The sequence below is a fragment of the Eurytemora carolleeae genome, unplaced genomic scaffold (assembly GCF_000591075.1).
Source record: "Eurytemora carolleeae unplaced genomic scaffold, Eaff_2.0 scaffold34, whole genome shotgun sequence".
Classification (NCBI taxonomy): Eukaryota; Metazoa; Arthropoda; class Copepoda; order Calanoida; family Temoridae; genus Eurytemora; species Eurytemora carolleeae.
This window is the reverse complement of record NW_019396116.1, coordinates 45,224-68,036: the sequence shown is the minus strand read 5'-3', so window position 1 is coordinate 68,036 and position 22,813 is coordinate 45,224. Positions and strand designations below refer to the sequence as shown.

Genomic DNA, 22,813 nt, shown 5'->3' with positions numbered 1-22,813 from the left:
GGGGGGGGGGGTGGGGGGTCTAAGTGCCCCCACCAAACACACTTTTCAGAAATGCTGCTCTGTCTCCCTCTCCGCTTTTCCGCCGTGTTCCCTCATCCGCCTTCTTCGCTTTCCCAGGATTCTCCATTTTCTTCCCTTTCCCAACTGTTTCGACACTTTTACGACGAGCACCTTCCTTCAGCTGTTTAGGACTACTGCCTTCATCATCATTCTTCTTTTCTAAACATTTTATATAATTTTTAGTTAACTATTTTGCTCCAAGGGGTAAATGTATTCGATTGTAAAGGAAAATTTACAGTTATAATTATTCTAAAAGATCAAGTTAAAGCAAACTTCCAAGCAGGGGCGTATACCAGGGGATGGGGGCTCCCCAGATAAACGAAACCATGGTTTCAGCCTCCATGGGAACTCTACCTCCTCGTTAGATAAAAAGTGTGTCAAAGTTCTGTATACACCCCTGCCCCAAACTCCTTGGTTCCCTCTATAATGTATGTTTTATGTTTTCAATATTTTCAACTGTACATTGTAATACTGAAGTCATAAGATTAAAATCAGGATCAGATGAAATCTTAAAAGTTTTGCAAATATTATCCAGCAATGAGGTCTTTTCTTTAAAAAACAAAAAAAGTTGAATTTTTTTAAAAAAGAAATGTCACTTGGAAAAAAATTTCACCTGAACTTTTCTTTTTCTTCTTCTTCCCTCCTTTCTTCGCTTTCTCTACAGCGACCGGACTCTCCTCTTTCTCCTTCTTCTTCTTCTCTTTCTTTGTCTTCTTAGTCTTCACCTTGGCGTCCTGGTCGTCTATCTTTCTCTTCTTGATCTGCTCTGAAGTAGGTTCCTGGTCGAAGATGAACTGATGATCTTCAGTGCTCGGAGATACCTCACGTTTTCTCTTCTTCTGCCGTACACTCCCTTTGAACTGCTCTGCTTCACGTTTAACCTAAAATATCACATCAAATAAAATCTTATCAAATAGGAAATCTTGTGTGGATATTGTTAATGTTAAACTTGAACGCTCGATCTCGATATCTAATGTGGACACTTTCAAATTTGAGTATCAAGGCTTAATACCTCAATTAAAGTTTTCCCTGCAGGGTTTAACAATACGGGAATGAATAGGAATTAAATTAATCCGTAGATCAATACTAGATCCCGAGATTCACAAAAATAAAGTTATAACTTCAGGTCAAATCAGTTTATGTTTATAGCATAAACTTCCTTATACGGATTAGAAAGACTTAATTAAGTTCGGGAACTAGAATACCATCTTCAGTAGTTATCTGTAAAAACTTACTCACTTACAAAGCTTATTTTTCGTGTTTACAATTTTAAGGGGGTGGTCGGAGGGTATTGAAATTATGGTACTTCTATGCAGGGTTAGAATTTTTGTTTTCACTTTTTTTTCAAATAAAGACTCAACAATACGCTGATTAAATTACGAAGACAAACAAATATCATTATTTTTTTTCTCTAAATTATAATAAATGAAATAATTTGAACCTGAGAAATTTCTGTTCTCATCCTTTGCTGTTTAACGGCCTTTTCATACGCTAATCTTTCACTCAGATGAACCCACTTAAACCTGAATATTAAATCAAATCAAATCATATTAGCAGGGATGGCTTATGGCTCCTAAATGTAGGTTTGGGTTTCAACATCCGGGTTTTTCAGCCCGATCTCTACCAATGTTATGATATGGTTTAATGAGAATTACATTTCTAGTCATATAAGAATTTCTGTTTTAAGTGAGAGAAAAACTGAATTTATGCTATGTTTAGTATTGCTTTAGCAAGTAAAGATCACACCACACGACCAAATTTGAGCGATGTTGACACTTTAGCATACCCACAGATTGTAAAAAAACTAAACATATAAGGGACAAAAAGTATTTCCCTGATAAAAGTACATTGGGTGGGTATTTCTCTAGTGGACTTAGATTTGATTTTATATCTTGCAAGGTCTACCGAGCATTATCTTTAATCTAGTTGATATCTAATTTATCCTGTTCTTTATATTATTCTATTAGATTACTGATTTACTGATCCATTATCTATTGAAAAAAAGGTAGAGATTTCCTCGCCAATACATATTTTATTAGTCCTTAACTGCTAAATTATGTAATCAAATTATAATTGTGGATAGACCATTAAATATTTCATTAGTCCTGAACTGCTAAATTATGCAATCAAATTATAATTGTGGATAGGCCATTAAATATTTCATTAGTCCTTAACTGCTAAATTATGTAATCAAATTATAATTGTGGATAGACCATTAAATATTTCATTAGTCCTGAACTGCTAAATTATGCAATCAAATTATAATTGTGGATAGGCCATTAAATATTTCATTAGTCCTTAACTGCTAAATATATGCAATAAAATTATAATTGTGGATAGACCAATAAATATTTCATTAAAAAGGATTTGGAATTTCTCTAAACATTTTGAAAACACCGCAAACGACTCAGAGCTTAACACCGATTTCAACTGTGGGCACTTTTGATTTTCTGCGTAATCATTTTTTTGGTAATCCAGACAGGATTCTGACTAATGAGAGTTATCTCATTGATTGCGCGCAAAAGTTCCTGGCTTCTGATTAGCTGGTCGGTTTCTACAAATTACACTCTGATTGGTTGCATTTTAGATACTTTCTTAGATATCAAAAACAGATAAATGAATCTGCAGATCAAATTTGATCTCGATATCCACAGTACATCGACAGTCTCGTTCAGAAAAAAGTAAAGTATTATAATATTTGCTTAGAAAAAATATATATATATATAAAACCCTGGTTTATGATATAATCCTACCTGGGAAGATATTTAATGTTCCAGAGAGTGCCGTGTGCTTTACTCTTCCTCTTTCCACCAACTAAAAATAGGTTGTTAAGAGATATTTTTCCTAACGTCATTTTCTTAAGTTAGTTTTCCTATATGACTTTTTCCATGTGGAAATCTTTACAGGCTTGTCCTCGGCCCCCTAAAGTTCTTTGTTAGAGTTATAAATTAACTATTGATTCATCTTCTTCTTTTTAAAGAAAAATTTACAACATTTAAAGGAAAAATATCAATATTAATTTCTTCTGCTAAATATCTTCACTACCTCGAATAGTGTTCATATGCTTCGCTACATGTTTACTCTACCTGGAGAATTATTATCTGTTCTGTTACACGTTTACTCTGCCTGGAGTATTATTCATCTGCTCTTTTATATGTTTATACTACCTGGAGGCTGGAGTGTTCATTAATCTAATCTCCTATATTTGTACTTTACCAGTTACCTGGAGTATTGTTTATCTGCTCTGCTACACGTTTAGCAATTTTTTTGCTTAGAAACTCGATCCAACCCTCAGTAAAATGTCTGCAAGTGAATTAAAGAAATAAAATTTTTTACCACAAAAGAAAGGACGAATGAAAAGACGAATGAAAGGATAAATGAAAAGACAAATGAAAAGACGAATGAAAGGATGAATGAAAAGACAAATGAAAAGACGAATGAAAAGACGAATGATAAGACGAATGATAAGACAAATGAAAAGACAAATGAAAAGACAAATGAAAGGATGAATGAAAAGACAAATGAAAAGACAAATGAAAAGACAAATGAAAGGATGAATGAAAAGACAAATGAAAAGACGAATGAAAGAATGAATGAAAAGACTAATGTAAGGACGAATGAAAGTATGAATGAAGAGACGAATGAAAGGATGAATGAAGAATGAATGAAATGATGAATGAATAGACTAATGTAAGGACGAATGAAAAGACGAACGAAAAGGCAAATGAAAGGATGAATGAAAAGACGCATGAAAGGATGAATGAAAAGACTAATGTAAGGACGAATGAAAAGATGAATGAAAAATGAATGAAATGGTGTACGAAAAGAAAATTAAGGTTTTAATGGCAGAGGAATGAACAGATGAATGAAATAGAACTGAAAGAATAAATGAAAGGATGTACGAATAAGAAAAAGGATAACTGAAAGGATGGTTTCAATTAGAATGTGAGAAGGAAAAAAATGCTGAATGTAAAGATGAATGAAAGAGAGAATGAAAAGAGGATTAAAAGAATTAATGAGTCTTGTTATCGAACTGTAGAAAAGAATAAATTTAAGTAAAATGAGGATTTCAAGATGATTAAATATATAAGAAAAAATTTACCTCATCCCTGTCTTGATGTCTGGCTGTAAGAACACTCTACCAACCCGACCAAATTCAGCAAAGAAAGCTGTTGTGCCACTCACATTCATTCCCTCAAATATTTTTTATTATTTTTCGTGCAAAAAAAAGAAAATTGTCAAAACAAAAAAAGCATAGTTTTAGGTTGGCGCACCACATTTCAGAAGATAATCATAAAAAAGAAAAGAAAAATGATCATGTTGATTCATGTTTCCGGTTTCATCTTAAATGACAGGAATAAAATGAAAGGTTTCTTCAAATGTGCGAGGTAAAACAATTAGAAATTTCAAAATTTATTGACATGTTTACAGAAAAACCTGCTTTCAAATCAACGCTTTAGGGAAGCTTCCATTTTCCAATCATCATATTAGAAGTTTAAATGAAAAATATTTTAAATTTTAGCATATATTTTACCTCTGGGACTGATGATAGATAAATTATTCCCGGTTTCCTTTTCTTCTCAGGTAGCTCCAAATCCTTAGTCAATCCATCAATCAATTTATCAATCAATCCATTCATCGATCAGTCAATATAGCAATAATCAATCTACAAAACAGTTTTGATCAATTGATAAATGAATACCTGAGATCTGTCCAGTTCTGATTCATCTCCGCTTGACAAACTGATTCCTTCCTCTACACCCATTCTAGATCTGAACAATCAACAATAATTCACACCTGCACTAACAACTGTTTGTATAAACATTCATTCTTAAAGTGTCAAACAATTTACAACTCAGATCGCAATTAAATAACCATATATATTCAGTCACAAGAAACGCTGTGATCTGATGAGGTTAAAATTTCAATTACAATTGTTACAAGGAAACGGTTGTGAATTAGTGTTGGCAATTTTTACGAACAATAATCACTTTAGATTTCCACTCTCTTTTATAATTCTTCTAAATGTTACAATTATTTACACTTTATGGAAATCACAGGATATACGAGATAGATCTAGGGATATGCCATCATATCGAAAACATTTTTCAATTCACAGCATTTTAAAGTAAATTAGTCATAATAAACAAAAAATAAAGAAAATTACATTTGGTTTGGATTTAGTTTTATCAATTATTTTCAAAGAACAATAAATGAAATGTAATTATGATCAGAAAATATGTCAGGGGTGTATATTAGTTGTAAAGCTCCCCCCCCCCTCTTATTCAGAATCATATTTTTTCCCCAAATCCACAACTTAAAAAACAAGTAATTTTACAGGTTTCTAAAGCCCGTGCAAACTTCGAAGAAGAGCCCACCTTGCAAACAAAATTTTTGTATTTTATTTGTATAATGGAGCGTTTCGGTGCCCTTTTCTCTTCCCTTTTTCCTTCTTTCTTTATTTTACCCTCCAAACCAAGTAAAAGCTTATATTTTTGCTCCCCCCCGGGGGGGGGGGGGGCAAACAGAAAAATATACATCCCTGTAACATTTAAACCAAAATAACAAATTAATCTAAGATTAAACTGGTTCATAAACACTCTTAAATTAACAGGATTATAATAATTAAGGTACATTTGTAGATTTGGTTTTCATTCTTTTAGTAGACTCCTGAGCTTTAATTAAATTAAGCTTAAGTTCAAGGTCGCATTGAGGACCCAGTTTGATCAAGGACTCTCAATTTATGTTGACTGAAATAGACCTTAATATTCAATAATAACGTTGACGTTTGTATTTATATAATGATTTCGTTAATATTAGGTTTAACATCCATATCTTCTGTGTAGAGATGGACAACCCCTGCATCTGTATTAATAGTAAACAAAGGATTAGAGCTGGGTCGGGTAACTGGATTTTTTAACCCTGGCACCCTCATACCAGGAGGAATAGGCATGCGCATTCCCTTAGCTGACACTTTAGCCGGGGTCTTGCTCAAATTATCCGGGTGCACTTTCTTCATGTGCTTGTTTAAGTCGTAGTTGAACGCGTATTTCTCCGGGCAGTGTTTGCAATGGTAAGGGAAGGTGGTGGTGTGCACGGTCTTCATGTGTCGGTTTAGTCCCTCAGTGTGCTTAAAGAATCTGTTGCAAATCTCACATTGAGTTTTATCACTCGCTGTCCAAACATGCATTTTCAAAACATGCTTCCTGAAACAAAATATTGTTGTCAAGGCAATAATATTGGTAATTGGTAATTCATACATCTTGAAAATTTAACTTTTAACTTTAACTCAACATTTAAAATATTTACATATTATCAATTATTTAAGTGCAAACACACTGAATACAGTTGACCGAACGGCTGGACCAAATTGGCAGATTTTTTTCAAATGCAGTGTTTTTAAAATTGTGCAACGCCGGGTGGAACTCCAGCTAGTATATCATATTTTCAGAAATATAATAAAATACAAACAAGAATTTTCCAAAAAAAAACCTAAATTACGACATCTTCGAAGAATCTGAATTTGAGATAATTTTTTTGTCTGATTATTAAAGGGACATCGAACGTATTATTTCAAGTAATCCTCCTTTTTTAAAGAGTTACATATCCAATTCACAAAAATGATGGAGCTATCCCAAATTTTTTATCTGAAAATTTATTTTTAAAAGCAATAAAAAAGAACGATGTCTACAACATTGTAAAGCTTTAAATAAAGGGTGACTTGAGATCGCGTGTACAGTTCCTTTACCAAAAAAAGTATCTAATGAAAATAAATTTAGCGAAGAACCTTCTCTTCCTGCAATATTTACAAATTTTAAACTATAACTAACCTAAGGACATGTTTGTGTCTGAAGGATTTATCACATTGACCGCACTGATGAACTTTATTATCCTCCTGAAACATAGTTATTTAAAAATATGTCCAGACGAGAATCATTTTTGATAAAAATGTTTCTAATTAAGTTTTAATTGCAAATGCATAAAAACAAGATTGCCTAATGCACTGATGCATTCATGCCTGGTTGCATGATAACCTGAATTCACGAAATGAACGAATGAAAGAAAGGATGACAGAGATGATGATTTAATGACATTTTAACAGAGTCCCCCCCCCTCGTCCCATATCTTAAAAAATTCTAATAACTGCTTGAAAAAAGTCTTTTCCCGGTAAAAAGTCCAGAGTTTCTTGTATTGTAGAATTTTTTTTTTGTAAAAACTGCAGATTAATTTAATCTTTATTCGATATCCCGCGTGGAAATCGCACCCAGTCAGGGGTTAAATAGGGCTTTAATCAGTAGATGAATAACTAAGATAAAAATATTGAAAGATGCAGTATTCTTATAACCTAAAAGTTCAAAAAAAAGTGCCTACAATGGATATCGAGATCAAGCGATCGGGATGATAGCATCCAATACAATAGTTCCCTGGTTAGTGAAAGATATCTTTACCTCGCCAGTTTTGTTTACTTTCTTGTTTTTGCCAGGAGGTCCGGGGTCTTTAATCCTCCCCCGATCCGATTTCAATAATCCAGTTTCCTCATCCAATTCCCAGGACTGCTTAGTTCTATATCTTATCCTGGTTTTACCATTCTTATCTTTCTTCTCTTTTTTCTCTTTCTTCTTCGTCTTCTTCTCAGTCTCCTTTACCTCTTCCGAGTCTGATATTTCGTCTTCATCTTCTTCTTCCTCTTCTCTGATGGTTGGAAGAATTTCCTCCACAGCTTGTTGTTCCTCGGTCAGATTTTTAGGTTTAATCTTTTTCTTCAATCTCTTTTCCCGTCTTTGTTTACTTTTTTCTTTCGTCTTCTTTTCTTCTTCTTCGTCTCTATTCTCTTTTTCAGCAATATCATCATGCTCGTCGTCCTTTTCCTTCGCAGCTTTCTTTTTCTTTTTGATTGTTTCTTTCGATGTATTTTTTGGTCTTCCTCGTTTCTGAAACAGTATTTTTACAATTTATTTAAAGTTTGGAAATGAAATAAGTACTTCCGAAGCTTTATAGATATCCATTTCTTTTTATATTTTCACAAATGCCAAAAACATCAAACATTTTTTTATGGTTTCTGTGAAATAAGAAGACGAAAAGCCCAAAGATAAAAAAACACTAGTAAATTTATATTTGAAATTGTTATATCCCCAGAAATGGAAATTTAAGAATGAATAACGCCTGATTAGTGGTTAAATTATTTCGTCAGTAATTTTTAGGTTTTTCTAAAACTATGATGATTTAAATCAATCACAATTTAATCTTGTTAAGTAATTGAATCAGTTTAAATCCCGATTCAAATTAATCCACATGGATAAATATCTAACTCTTAAGAAGTTGGGAGATTTGATTAATAAAATTTTACTCCAAATCTGACAAAAAAATAATTCATACCTTTTCTTTCATTAATGGCGGAACAAAGTCTGGATCTTTATCTTTATCTAGTTCATCTCCAAATATCTCTTCCATCATTTCATCTTGAGCATCAAGGTCAGCTAGCTTCTTGTCTTGTGAAGGATTTAATGAATATGTCTCGGCAATTTCTAGATCTGTGGATAAGCCTTGATCCAGGATATCTGATACAATCGTCTCTTCTGCTAGTAAACTGTTGAGGTTGTTAACCTCGTCGGGATTCTTAAGTAAATTGGTTAAATTCTTGACTCCTGCCTCTAGATCTGCGTCATCTATATCTGGATCTATTTCTATTTTCAATGGTATATTGTTCATGAGTAGATCAAGGGTTGTATTCGGCTCAGATGCCAAAGCTTCAATCTTGTCGGAGATGTTCTCAGGACAACGTAAGGCTTGTGGCTTCAGATTCTTCTTTTTCTTTCCCGGATTTTCTTTCTGCGAACTAATAGAAAACTCATGTTTTGCTGAGTTTAATTGAGGGACTGTAAGTGAACCTCCAAGCAAAGATGGCAATATCCGATTCACAACGGGGTCCTTGAATTGGAATCTTTATCTGATCATTAAAATGTTATCGTTTTCCTTTGCGCATCGAACATTGATCTGCCAAAAATATTAATGTATTCAAAAACAAGTATGATCACTACATTAGATCCGCAATGATCACTGGGATCTATTGACACACCTAGAAGATACTATTCTACCATCAGTTCCTAAAAAAATCCTCTACATATTCCTAGATGGAACACTGAGGATTAACACTCAAGTATCAAGTAAGTAAGAAAGGATGACAGAGATGATGATTTCATGAAAGTAAATTAAGGGATGAATCAAAGAAAGAATTGTAAATGAAAAGTTATTATATGAAAGGATGACTAAATAAAAGAATGACCTAATGAAAGGATGAATAAATCGAAGGAAGAATAATGGAATGGAAAATTAACCGAAAAGATAAATCAACGAAAGGATGAATAAATGAAAGATGAATAAATGAAAGAATCAATAGATGAAAGGATGATTAAATGAGAGGATGACTAAATGAGAGGATGACTAAAGGAGAGGATGATTAAATAAGAGGATGATTAAATGAGAGAATAATTAAATGAGAGGGATAAAATGAGAGGATTATTAAATGAGAGGATGATTAGATGAGAGGATAATTAAATGAGAGGATGATTAAATGAGAGGATGATTAAATGAGAGGATGATTAAATGAGAGGATGAATAAATGAAAAGATGAATAAATGAAAAGAATGAATAAATGAAAGGATAATTTAATGAGAGGATGATTAAATGAGAGGATAATTAAATGAAAGAATGAGTGGAAGGATGATTAAGTGAAAGGATGAATAAAAAAAAGAATGAGTAAATGAAGGAAGGACGAGTAAATGAAAGAATGAAAGAATGATGAAATGAAAGAATGACTTAATGACTTTATAACTGCATGATTAAATGCTAAAATCAATAAATTATTAACCTCATGAACCAGCATGTGAAGCCTTAATCCTTTCTTTGTTCTGAGAACATCTCCGCATAGATCACACACAATTCCCCTTCAATAAATATCATCAAATATAAGTCTACCGGAGTGTGGTTCAAATGAATAAGACCCTCTGCATAAACGTAAAAAGCATAGTTTCTAGGGGTATTTCAAGGCTGAGCCCCCCTGGAAAGAAAACGTACCCCCCCCCGGGACAAATTCCTGTTAACACCCCGGACCCTCATAAATTCATGAATAGAATAATCCCAGAATAATTGACTTAAAATGTAAAAAAAAAAGTTCACTCACAAGTTTTCTGTATGTACAGCTTTCACGTGCATCTTCAAATACTTGTCCAGCACGAAGACCTTGTCACACAAAGTACATTTGTGTTCTGGTTTACGGAAGTGCATAACCTTCTCGTGGATCATTAGTCCATAGGCAGTTGAGATTATCTTCCCACAGTGGGTACATTGACTTGGCTTCTTCTAATTAGAAAATAAAATTAGAAAATGTTGGAAGTTTTTAATTAGCAAGAAGAGATTGAACTAGCTAGAAATAGTTTGGTTTCTAGTTCAACCACATAATCTTTAATGAAGACGATTTGTATACCCTACTTTATGAATATTTGAGGACAACAATTTATTTTTTGTTCTGAAGAAAGTAGTAGAAATAAATGAAGTGGTTAAACTGGCAACGAATAACTTGGTATCTAACTTATCTTTGCTTCAAGATGATGATTTAATGAAAGGATGACAGAAATGATGATTTAAATCAGATCAAGTTCTTGGCCAAATTTGTAGAGCGTTCCATTTCAAGGACAGAAATATATTCCTAAAACTGTACAAACAATATGTTCGTGTTCACATGGAATTTGCTGTATCAAGTTGGAGACCCTGGACCCAACAGGACAAAGACAAACTAGAAAATGTACAACGCAAGGCAGTAAGGATTATTTCAGGGCTTCAGGGCTCCACATATGAAGAAAAACTTGAAGAATTGGGACTACAAACTCAAGAAGCCAGACGTGAAAGATCTGCCAAAAATATTAATGTATTCAAAAACAAGTATGATCACTACATTAGATCCGCAATGATCACTGGGATCTATTGACACACCTAGAAGATACTATTCTACCATCAGTTCCTAAAAAAATCCTCTACATATTCCTAGATGGAACACTAAGGATCAACTCTCAANCCATTTACCCAGGTTCAGTTACTTTTTTAGGGAGCAGGACGGTCAAACGACTGGTCAGTGATTGAAACAAATAAAAAACAGTAAAAAACCTTTTTATTACTAAATAAGCTACAGATTTAAAATTAATTTACTTGGAAAGCCCTTGAAGGTGTCGCATGTTAATATTTGTCAAAAGTTGAAATAAGTATTTTTCCACATTTTTCTGACGTACGTTTTGAACTTCTTTTAAAGGCTTCCTTGTTTCCTAACCATTTGAGTAAAAAATCTAATTTTTGTTTAATGATCTGGCCTTGAACAGTTAGGTATATGTGTATCATACTCCCCTATCTCAACTCTTATGGAAAAAACACCCCTCCCCCCATCCCTAATCTACATTAGACAAAAATAGCCCGATCTGGAAGGAAAATAACCTTCGGAAATGTATATCTAGAAATGGATATAAGGTTTCTTTGTGGCATGTTTGTAATCAATATAATTAAGCTCTTCGCCCTATATTTAGATGTTAGCTATATCTGTTTTTAAAATTCAACGGGCAACGCCGGGCATTTCAGCTAGTCGGCGATAATCATAAGAATGAGTTTTATTTGCCTTGTATTGTTTCCAGAGGATATTTCCTGGGATCTTCTTTTTCTATATCTTCGTTTAAAATCAGTCTGTGTCGAGGATGTAATCATGGAGGTTGAGGGCGTTGAACGGAGTAGGGCGGAGATTGAAGAGGTATTTGTTAATGAGATCACAGGGAGGGATGGTTCCTGAAGGGAGGAGGTTTCTATCAAGGAAACAGTAGAGGAGTAGGGTTTATGGAGGACGGAGGTATTAGTAGAGGTTGAAGAAACGGTGGTTTGAGGTTGGGTTTTGGAGGGATTTAGCAAGGTTAAAGATAATTTCGAGGTTGGATTAGAGATCCAGGAGGATTGTGAATCCTCCATCCAGGTAGGGTCTACAACTATTGGTGTATTGTCCGTGAGGACCGGAGAAGGGTTTGTTACTTCAAGGTTGGAACCAGATCTGCAACAATTACATAAAATATAAGCAATTCCTAGCGCAATTGCCAGTTGTTAATATTTTTATGAAAAAATCATAACCACTTTTTTAAAATGATCTTATCCCCATCTACGTTAAAAAGTTATTTTGAGAGGTTAACCGTTGATTGATTTTAAGAATAAAATAAATTAACTATAAGACTGAATGAGAGAGTAAAAACTAAAGTCAATATCCCCCCCACTGCACTCTCATCAAATCGTCAAATAATATTTTTAACCACTCCCCCAGAGGAATAGCTGATAAAAATAGACTGCAATTAAATCATAACCTTGTTACTGTTAGTCCCTTTGTTACTGTTAGTCCCTTAAAAGAAAAAAGTCTTCACCTTTTCTTAAACCAATATTGTAGCTGTGAATCTATAAATCTTTACCTTTTCTTAAACCAATATTGTAGCTGTGAATGTATAAATCTCTACCTTTTCTTAAACCAATATTGTAGCTGTGAATGTATAAGTCTTTACCTTTCTTAAACCAATATTGTAGCTGTGAATGTATAAGTCTTTACCTTTTCTTAAACCAATATTGTAGTTGTGAATGTATAAAAATTTACCTTTTCTTAAACCAATATTCTAGTTGTGAATGTATAAATCTCTACCTTTTCTTAAACCAATATTGTAGTTGTGAATCTATAAATCTTTACCTTCTCTTAAACCAATATTGTAGCTGTGAATGTATACATCTTTACCTTTTCTTAAACCAATATTGTAGTTGTGAATGTATAAATCTCTACCTTTTCTTAAACCAATACTCTAGTTGTGAATCTATAAATCTTTACCTTTTCTTAAACCAATATTGTAGTTGTGAATGTATAAATATTTACCTTTTCTTAAACCAATATAGTAGCTGTGAATGTATAAATCTTTACCTTTTCTTAAACCAATATTGTAGTTGTGAATGTATAAATATTTACTTTTTCTTAAACCAATATAGTAGCTGTGAATGTATAAATCTTTACCTTTTCTTAAACCAATATTGTAGTTGTGAATGTATGCGTCTTTACCTTTTCTTAAACCAATATTGTAGCTGTGAATGTATAAATCTTTACCTTTTCTTAAACCAATATTGTAGCTGTGAAATGTGAATGTATAAATATTTACCTTTTCTTAAACCAATATTGTAGCTGTGAATGTATAAATATTTACCTTTTCTTAAACCAATATTGTAGTTGTGAATGTATATGGAAAGGTACAGACGAGTCGGAGCAAAGAGACTCCATCAGATCTCTAAACAGTTGTCAATATAAATTCAACATTTTTTTCGCAGATTTAACAAAAAAAATTTATTCGATAAAGTTATCACCCTCATAGTTCCCTGATTTTATACATCTATTACGATAATAATCACAAAAATAAATTATGTTTTTTACACCCAATATTTTTGATTTAATGAAAAAAAGAATTTCAACTAGGTCCGCCTATTTCTATTTCCTGTATTTCATTAATTGAAATCAATAAGTTCTTGAATTTGAATGATCCGCTCAGATCAATTTTATTCCATGAACTCTAAAGCTGTGTTAATAACTAGCTTAGAAACCCAGCTTTGCCTGGAAGCTTAACTCTCCCTATATACGTTAAGCCACTTAACTGGAATCTTTTAACCATGGTTCTACAGAGTTCTCAAATCAGGGGCCCATCAATTATGATCGGACATCCATCCCAACAAACAAACAAAGATTACTACTTTATATATTATATATTGTAGATAATTGTACCTGTAGGCTTGAATTGTAGTATCTGGAATAATAATTCTATCCACATCCTCCCCAACTCCATATTCACTGAATTAAAGTTATTTTTTAAAATCTTAAATTATTTATTAAAAGAGAAAAAAATTACCCCTTGTGGGTGTGTGTAAAAACTTTTTGCAATATGTAGATTTTAGTTTAGACTTTTCAGCGTCCGTCTTCGAGACACTATTGAAGAAAATAAATAATTTGAGAATAATAAAATCTTTGATTATAACAAGGACAACCGGGGAGACCCTTCCAATCATATTCATACTAGGGGTTCGTTTTATAATCTAATATAACAGTGACTTGTCAAACTAACCAAATGATGTTAAATAAGTATCGGCTAGTATCCAGTACCCCATCCAGCAATTCTATTTGTATATCCTAGATAAATAAATCATATTAAAAGATAATAAAAATGCCGTGATCAAGTATTGATTGGATATCAATGTTTATAATTTTGAAAACTAATCAATTTCAACTATGGTTTCTCTTCAAATTGACTAGCGTATATCTACTACTAGAAAACACAGGAATTGTCCCAAGTAAAATCTGTTAAACCTAGAATCACGACAATATCTTCCTTTAATCCACAATGTTGATAAAAGCTATCGGGAATATTTGAATGGCGGAGTAATTGAAATTTGCATTCCCTTTTCAGATATAAAAAATGCCTGTCTTCAATAGCGTAATCAGAGAACAAAAAAGCCTATTTTAAATCTTTAAAAACGGAGGGAAAATCAACATACTTTTAACAAAAGGATTTTCGACATGTTTCCCAAATTATTAAGACAACATCTTTTTGAAATGCTTGTTAATAATTAGGCTTTTGATGGATTTTAAAAGTGATGTAGTTGCAATTTTAGAACAATTTTTATCAAGATTTTTATTATAATTATTCAAGACTGTAAATTAATGATCTCAAAGGACAATTAAGAAATAAAACAACCCACCCGGGAAATAAATTGGTTAAGTTATAGGTTGGTTTTATTGGAGAGAGAAGAAAAATCTGAAATAATAATAATGAACCCATCTCAGTTTGGTATTACTTGCCTGAAAATCTGGGAGGAAAAATGATTGATAAATTTCCCCCCTATCATGTTTGGTCATTCGAAACCGTACCATTTTTCCTGAAAAATATAATCCTTGAATCTAGGATATGACTAAAAATGCCTATCTGTAGGAAGAGCACCCGCGGTGGTTTTGCGACTAGAAATTTTGGCACAATAAAATTTAAATTTCCGAACCACCCGCCGCGGGCACTTTGACCAAGTGGAGTCCGGGCCTGGCTCATAAATAAACAAGATTGATGTACTGCCGGGCCCAGGACTCGCAACTTAATTTGCTTTTTCAACTGTTAACAAGAGTAATAAATTTTCTCAACTCCCTAAACTCTACAATGCTGATCACCGAGAATTTAGGCTGGTTCCACAACCATGGAGTTAAACACGTATATTTGAACTATAGAAACTAATAATCTACTACGGAAACCTTTCAACTCCGAAAACCGGTTCTTAAATCAACAACAAAAATCATACTGGCAAAATAAATCTCCTTTCGGCGTACTCTGGCTCTTGAAACTAACGAACTCTAGAGCTACGGTCAGAGCACGTCGGAAAGTTACAAATTTCCCGGTCGTTGCGAGCGTTAATCCGGTTTTCAGGGTTTAAAGTTCAGGTCACTAATTCAAGACCCACAGCGATGGTTTAGAGAATTTGGAGGCGGGAGTCTCTAGCTGACTGATCTCGGATAGGAGCCTCTGGTTAACTATGACTGGACTGAGGCCTGATCGAGGGTTGAGCTCAGCTCTTCAATGTCCTTGCTCAGCTCGACCTCACTAAAAAGAAATAATAATTATCAAATGAATTCATGTATTCAATGAAAAATGTCTAATGTTAAGAAGAAACCCTAGGAAATCAGAAAGGGATTGTAACTTGTAAGAAAAAAGGAAGAGTCGTGCAGTAAAATGGATTTTTTTTACAATTAATCTTTTTTTATAAACATAATTAAGATTATGTTATTTTTATGCAATATGCCAGCTTTAATAATCCAATCATTTTCAGGAATATGTTTATTGCTATCAAAGCTAACACAGAAAATAAGAAATTTAATTTTGTGAGCGTTACAAATTAAAAAGGGAGTTTGTATAAAAACAAGATTTATAAAACTATGAATAAGAGTTAAAAGGTTTTACTTCTGCACTGTATGTGCATTGATAGCGCATATTCAAAGTTCTGAGCTGAGGTAAAACTAAATCATACCTTTCTATTTTCTTGGTTCCTGTTTGTCTCTGCTCATAATCCTTCTTAAAGTTTTCTATGTCCTGCCATAAAATAATTGGTTAGAAATTCAATCCGATAAACCAGTGGTATAACTAAGCCATAGAATAAAGCCAAAAATGAAAAGCAATGATAATTAATTTTTTCCCACCTACTTAACTAGTGTGATCCAATTGTTATCAGTTGACTATAAACAAGTTAGCTCAGGTAAATATAGTTTTAATTAACTTTAAAATAAACGACAAGGAATAGATGATAAAAAAAAATGGTGGAATGACGGGATTTATATTTAAACAAAGATAATGGATGGAGAAAAGGAAAATGGATTATCAATGAAAGATTTTAGCCAAGAAAAATAAGATAAATGAATGAGTAAACAATAAAATGATGAATGATAAATAAATGAGAGGATGAATGAATGGGTGAAAGGAAGGATGAATGAATGAATGAATGAATGGGTGAAATGAAGAAAGGATGAAAGGATGATTGAATGAATGACTGACTGACTGACTGACTGACTACCTGCTGTGAGATCTGAACGAAGAGTATTCCATTGATAATATTGAGCATATCTAGAACTGATCCCATGCTGGGGGGCTGGATCTGGATTGGTGGAAGCCCCGTCTTACTCTTACCCTGAAGTAAATTTAAATTATTTACAACTATTTTACAGGGAAGTTCAAGGAATTTTACTTTACAATGAGTTCCCAAGTCCAATTTTGTCTTCAAAACATCCAGAGCGCAAGGAGGGATGTTCTGTAGACAAATTTGTTGAGGGAACCCGTGTTGTAAAATTTTTTATTTCCGAGCAGTTTTAAGATGTTAATGCGCAATTTTTTCGCAGAGTGGGTGATTATTTTACTTTTTTCCCCAAGGGACGTTATATTACAAAGCATTCTTCTTAAATTACCGACCTATGGGAATCATAGGTCGGTAATTTTGGTCAAAGGGCGGTAAAATAAATAAATTTATAAAATTAAATTGAAAAATTCATATCAAAATGAGCACAATAAATAAATAAATAAAGTAAACATGCTTTCAGGAAAACTGATACATCTCTTCACCCCCTTAGATGTTAACCTCTCTAATATAAGGACAACCCGTTTTTTGGTAAATAAACGAATCAGATCTTTTATTATAAAAATACAACATTAATCCTACTTTCTTTTAAGTTTTAAACCCTTGATCCAGAGCAGTGGGTGTGTATACTGAATACAGAAATTGGGTTAGGTATGTTATTTTAGTCTTTTTTAAGGGTTTACTGCTGAATTAAGGAAAAAAAAGAAATGTTTGGGTAATAGTCTGAAAAAGGATGAAAAACTTGTCATTTGATGTCTAATTCCCCCAGAGCTTCAAAAATGCTTAAAAATATAAACCCCTGCCTTGTCTGTGAAAATGTTTCGAGTATGTAACCTGATATATTTCGTTCATCTTCTTCTGTAGAACAACCGCCTGCTGGGTCAGATGTCTCAAGCACTCACCTTTAACAATTTTATAATTATAAATATATTAATTTTAAATATTATAAAATTACATCATGTTAAACAAAAATTTCGAGAGTTCACTTTCAGTTTGAAGTTTAAACCCTATTTCGCAGATTTTTTATTACAATTTAAAGGTTTAATGGCGTACAAGTGAAAAGCAATTAGCATGTGTCAGACAGTCAATCCATCCATCAATCAATCAATCCACCAATCCATCCATCAATCAATCCACCAATCCATGCATCAATCCATCAATCCATTAATCCATCAATCAATCAATCCACCAATCCATCCTTCCACCAATCTATCCATCAATCCATCAATCCAGCAATCAACCAATCAATCAATAAATCAATCAGTCAATTAATCAATAAATCAATAAGGGGGTTACTGGATTCCTTTAACTTGTCATAAAACTTTAGGTTCAATGGCGTACAACTGGAAAACAATCATCGCTGTCAATAAATCAACTTGTAAATATGGTTTACCGGATTCCTTTGTCTTCTCATGCTCATCTCCCAACTGGGTTTTGTAGATTGTGAAAGTCTCCTTCTCATTCGTTAATGCAGATCTGACAAGAAAAATATTATCAAACCTGAGTACTTTATTTTTAAACAGAAAATAGTAAATAATAGTAAAGTCAATAGAAAACAGTATTTATAACATGTCTGAAGTAATTTTGAGGAACCATCCATTTACTTCACTTGACCGGTACATTTTAACATTTTCACCAAAAATAATTGTGATATCCTTGTTATTCTTTCTTAAAATTTATGATTTTCAATTGCGAGTTTTCTCTGTAAGTTTAAGGGAAATGAAAGTGAATGGACAGAATAAGTCAAATTTCAAGAACAAAATAAATATGTTCCAGGGCAACGATGTGAACGAGGAACGTGACCCTTCAAATGGAGAGTCACTTGAAATTACGTCGACAGTCCCTTAAATATCGATTTCGCAACGATAATTGCGTATAAAGGTGGATTAAGAAAAGTAGTGATTAGGATCCGGATCCGTTGGATCTGCAAGATTTCGGCTTCCTGGATCATAATCCGCAAAAATATGCGGATCAACTGATCCGGATCCAAGGGGCAAAATATCAACCAAAAACTGCAAAAGCAAAAAAATTTACTCTCAAAACCCAAATCTGAACTAAGAGAGATTATGAAAAATATTCTGATTTCTGAATGGTTCATCACAAAAAAAGCGAAAAAATAAGACAAAAAAATTGAAAATTCTGCCTTACTAAAAAAATTCAGTAAATTTTAAAGAAATAACCTGTATCCGGATCCGGATCCATTTTTTCCAGTGCGGATCCAGGATCCGGATCCCCTTCAAAATTAAATGGATCCTAAGCACTGAAGAAAAGATTGAAAAAAATTTGGACCTGAAATCTCCCATGCAAGACTGTGTTCTAGCCACTAGATGGTAGCTGACCGCAACCTTTAAGCTCTTGGCCCCGTGATACTTCTGGTTCAAGGCAAGAGCCTTCTCCAGGAATCTAGAAAAAATTTGATTAGAACAGAAGGTACACATTTTTGATTATCGCTCAATAAAAAGCAATAAGGTTTTTAGGAGAAAACAAAAAATGATCGGGACACTAATTACTCCACAAGAGGGATGGTAATCAACACTCGGGACACTAATTACTCCACCAGAGGAATGTTAATTAATACTTAGAACAATGAGTTGCCCAAGATAGGGTTTTTTGCAGATCTCATCCTCGTATACATCGGAGGGATGGTAATTAACAAAAAGAACACTATTTACTCCATCGGAGGAATACTACTACATTTTGATTTACCTCAGTGAGATATCGTACTCCCCGACAGCATGAAGTATGAGCCCGATGTTGGAGTCGATGAGTGCAAGCTCAGGGTGGTTTTCTCCGCAGACGAGAAGGGCGAGGTATCTAGCCCGGTACAAGAGCTTCAACGCAGTGGATACCTAAATTCATATTTTTTCAGAAGAGACCGATTCAATTAACAAAAATCAGACAAGGTCCAATATCTGAACTGCATTTATACAAAAACAAGACAAACAAGATTAAAGGACAATAGTTTACATTCAAAATTAGGCTAAGTCATAAACTTTCTATTTATAATATAAATACAAACGTTTAAATATAATTTTGTGAGCGTTATATGATAAGTTTTGGCATACCTGCCTATTTTAAATGGATCCATTAAAAAATATCATGATAAAAAGCATGATTTTTTGTGTGTGAAAACGCCAAAAATCCTCGCGATTATTGCTACTTTTCATCTAAATTATTCTGTGCATTAGCAAAGCAGTCAATCTTTTCCCAGTGTACATGTGTATTGTGTAATACTAAAGTAGTACAATGCTAGATGTCTGTACTCTGGGAAGGTAGAGATGTACTTAACTATTTCCAGTGTACCTGTGAATTAGCAAAGTAGTACAATGCTAGATGTCTGTACTCTGGGAAGGTATAGAGATGTACTAAACTATTTCCAGTGTACTTGTGAATTAGAAAAGTAGTAAAATGCTAGATGTCTTTACTCTGTGATTGTATAGAGATGTACTAAACTATTCCCGGTGTACATGTGTTTTAGCAAAGTAGTACAATGCTACTTGTCTGTACTCTGTGAAGGTATAGAGAATAGAGATGTACTAAACTATTCCCAGTGTACCTGTGAATTAGCAAAGTAGTAAAATGCTAGATGTCTGTACTCTGTGATTGTGTAGAGATGTACTAAACTATTCCCAGTGTACCTGTGTGTTAGCAAAGCAGTACAATGCTAGGTGTGTGTACTCTGTGATTGTGTACGGATGTTCTAGACCATTAACACGTTCACTCATAAGAACAGCTTTCTGTTGACAGGATAGAGCTTCCACGTGATCTCCCATTATATAGTTCAACCTAAATACAAATCAAATTAAATCAAATCAAATCAAATAAAAAAAAATGAAATCAAATGAAATCAAATGAAATCAAATCAAGTGAAATCAAATGATATCAATTTAAATCGCTATGAATGGTCCAGTAGCTCCCTAGCTCAACCGAAGTAAGCCATCACGATCCCCACCAAACCCAGGGGTTTTAAGCTTGACGCAGACATTGTCTTTTGTATTTTTAACACAAACAGAAATGAAATGAACTCATTTAAAATTCCATTGGCGCATTGAGGGAAAACTGTTAAGACAAAGGAGGTTTTGTATTAGTACAGTTTAACCCAGAACTTAATTTTTTGTTCAAATACACACATTCTCTCCTCAGGGATGGGTACACCCACCTTAAATCATTTATATTATCAATAAAAGACAATGTATCCCTTTTGTCCACTTGGGCTTTATTAAATAGGGGGGGATTCTTAAAAACTATTAAATCCTTCTCAAACTTGTATCAAACGAACCTGGCAAGCATCCTAAGGCACTGAGCGATCTCTGGATGCATGGCTCCGTACACGTTGTTGAGTAGGTTCAAGGCCTCACTGATCAACTCGTATCCATCCTTGAGGAATCCCTGCTGGATCTTATTCTGACCTAAACAGTGCTCAACATAAAATACAGGAGTCGGAAAACAAGTTGAAGTAAGTCAATAAAAAGGAGTATATTTTATGATTTTTGATTACGCAACAGTAAATGTTCCCACAAACCCTATCATACAATATCTAACCTGTAGTATAGAAGTTGTATGCATCTGTAGCCCTAGGACTGATATGCTTGACAATAGGATACATATTCACTATATCCTCGTCTGTGAAGGTTTGCTGTTGTTTGTTCTCAAAATTGTATTCTCTACGGTTTAACAAACAAATAAATATCTCAGAAATATTAGTAGATTTTATAAAATAATTTTCAAAACTTAAGAGGGATTTCTGAATTATTTTTCTTTTTTAATAATTTCTTCCCAATAACTTAAATCATTGTCGCCAAAAGTTAGAATATAATCAATAAATTCCTCTTATTACCTTAGCGCGCGAAATATTTATGCGGATTAGTTAGTTAAAAACTATATCAAAAACCATGAAAAAAACATGATAGTGAATGATTTTTAATCTCTTTATAAAATGAAATGCTTTCAAACCATATAAAGTTATACAAGTGTAAATAAGCCGGAGTATATTGTTTCTCGAAAAACCAACTCCCTCCCTTCCTCTTGAAAAATAATCTTAAGTGCTATTTTGTGTCAATTGTATCAAAAAACGGGTCAAAACTAGCTACAGTGATAACAAGAAAACTCTAAAAAGGAGGACGACTTTTAAAATAAAGATATAACTTTAAAAAGCCCAATGAATATGAGACATAGTATTTGTGCAGTGTAAACAGACCCATTTAACTAAATTAGCGATTTAATAAGTGTCGAAGTAAAACTATTTGATTTGTAACAACATCAAATACACTTAGGTCTGGCTATAATGTCGTTTCCCTATTCCATTGTTTTCTGGTTATCACTGTAGTTAATGCAAAATCTATTTTTTCCCCCCAATTCATGAAATCTTTAAAATATATACCCCTGCTCGAAGCTTGAAATTCAACTAATTAATTTATTGTTTGTTGTTTCCTGAGAAGGATCTGGATTCCAGTTTTCATACTGAATGATCTTAGCACCATAACCTAGAACATAGCATATCAATCAATCAATCATGATACACCAGGGACCGGAATTAGGGAACTGGAAAGGTAGCTGAACTACTTAACGCTGGCTCAAATTCTGAATCACTGATTTAAAATTAAGATTCCTGAGGATTTGATTAGGTATTTAAAGAGTTTAACTGGCGCACCAGTAGGTAGTTCAGCAACCATTCTAATTTTATAGATTCGGTCTCAGGAACCAATTCATTTATTATTTTACAAGCAGCCTCCTGGAGGAATGTTAACAAATTCTAGAAAAAGAAGAAACTCAGGATGACTTCAATTTTTTGGATCTCTTATTGGCCAAGCGTAGATTCTTGGACAGGCCTTTAGATAGGTCTAGAAATAATATTTTAATCCGTGGAACTAGATATTAATCCGTAATGGTCGACAAACCTTGGTTATCTGAAGAGCTTCAACGAATGCCTCGCATGAGTCCTGCACCAACTCCCAATCAAAGTAGGCCTTACATTCCGTCCTGATCTGAGCCCATAGTAGCTTAGGGGTCAGCATTGCCCACTCTACGCTGTCTGAACATTTAATCCAGATAA

General features: G+C 33.5%; 4 protein-coding genes across 4 annotated transcripts in view; all 4 read right to left on the bottom strand.

The window, feature by feature from the left end:
- Window positions 1-6: 6 nt before the first annotated feature.
- On the bottom strand, window positions 7-10,416 carry LOC111695400 (activator of basal transcription 1). The gene is made up of 11 exons (XM_023464721.1): window positions 10,241-10,416; window positions 9,929-10,004; window positions 6,891-6,955; window positions 4,763-6,266; window positions 4,595-4,657; window positions 4,163-4,254; window positions 3,284-3,363; window positions 2,814-2,874; window positions 1,502-1,583; window positions 674-941; window positions 7-219 (listed from the first exon to the last, which is right to left on the bottom strand). The coding sequence occupies exons 4-11, from the start codon at window positions 4,823-4,825 to the stop codon at window positions 20-22; spliced, it is 909 nt and encodes a 302-aa protein (XP_023320489.1). The 5' UTR covers window positions 4,826-6,266; window positions 6,891-6,955; window positions 9,929-10,004; window positions 10,241-10,416; the 3' UTR covers window positions 7-19.
- Window positions 5,855-6,964, bottom strand: LOC111695395 (fez family zinc finger protein 1-like). The gene is made up of 2 exons (XM_023464714.1): window positions 6,891-6,964; window positions 5,855-6,266 (listed from the first exon to the last, which is right to left on the bottom strand). The coding sequence occupies exons 1-2, from the start codon at window positions 6,962-6,964 to the stop codon at window positions 5,855-5,857; spliced, it is 486 nt and encodes a 161-aa protein (XP_023320482.1).
- Window positions 7,509-22,813, bottom strand: part of LOC111695399 (stress response protein NST1) — a gene marked incomplete at its 3' end in the record, with an annotated part of 24,593 nt that continues 9,288 nt past the window's right edge. Inside the window, 8 exon segments of the mRNA XM_023464720.1 lie at window positions 7,509-7,991; window positions 8,437-8,896; window positions 11,720-12,139; window positions 13,317-13,397; window positions 13,886-13,951; window positions 14,223-14,287; window positions 14,957-15,033; window positions 17,263-17,266. Of these exon segments, the coding sequence (XP_023320488.1) occupies window positions 7,509-7,991; window positions 8,437-8,896; window positions 11,720-12,139; window positions 13,317-13,397; window positions 13,886-13,951; window positions 14,223-14,287; window positions 14,957-15,028 (1,647 nt within the window).
- Window positions 15,034-22,813, bottom strand: part of LOC111695397 (clustered mitochondria protein homolog) — a 21,454-nt gene continuing 13,674 nt past the window's right edge. The window contains exons 22-33 of the mRNA XM_023464716.1: window positions 22,659-22,792; window positions 22,192-22,244; window positions 21,304-21,425; window positions 21,041-21,170; window positions 20,400-20,547; window positions 19,468-19,610; window positions 19,051-19,164; window positions 18,155-18,237; window positions 17,596-17,663; window positions 16,705-16,818; window positions 16,165-16,226; window positions 15,034-15,740 (exon numbers count right to left, since the gene is read on the bottom strand). Coding sequence (XP_023320484.1) covers window positions 15,671-15,740; window positions 16,165-16,226; window positions 16,705-16,818; window positions 17,596-17,663; window positions 18,155-18,237; window positions 19,051-19,164; window positions 19,468-19,610; window positions 20,400-20,547; window positions 21,041-21,170; window positions 21,304-21,425; window positions 22,192-22,244; window positions 22,659-22,792 — 1,241 coding nt within the window. The 3' untranslated portion in view covers window positions 15,034-15,670. The remainder of the gene's footprint in view (window positions 15,741-16,164; window positions 16,227-16,704; window positions 16,819-17,595; window positions 17,664-18,154; window positions 18,238-19,050; window positions 19,165-19,467; window positions 19,611-20,399; window positions 20,548-21,040; window positions 21,171-21,303; window positions 21,426-22,191; window positions 22,245-22,658; window positions 22,793-22,813) is intronic.

Bases quoted from the DNA above. Each gene is read 5' to 3' on its own strand.
- LOC111695400 (XM_023464721.1), bottom strand. From the start codon at position 4,825: ATGGGTGTAGAGGAAGGAATCAGTTTGTCAAGCGGAGATGAATCAGAA. The intron at 3,364-4,162 runs GTAAATTTTTTC...ATTCACTTGCAG, and splicing joins GACATCAAGACAGGGATGAG to ACATTTTACTGAGGGTTGGA. The intron at 1,584-2,813 runs GTAGGATTATAT...TTTAATATTCAG, and splicing joins AACATTAAATATCTTCCCAG to GTTTAAGTGGGTTCATCTGA.
- LOC111695395 (XM_023464714.1), bottom strand. From the start codon at position 6,964: ATGTTTCAGGAGGATAATAAAGTTCATCAGTGCGGTCAATGTGATAAA. The intron at 6,267-6,890 runs GTTAGTTATAGT...ATTTTGTTTCAG, and splicing joins AGACACAAACATGTCCTTAG to GAAGCATGTTTTGAAAATGC.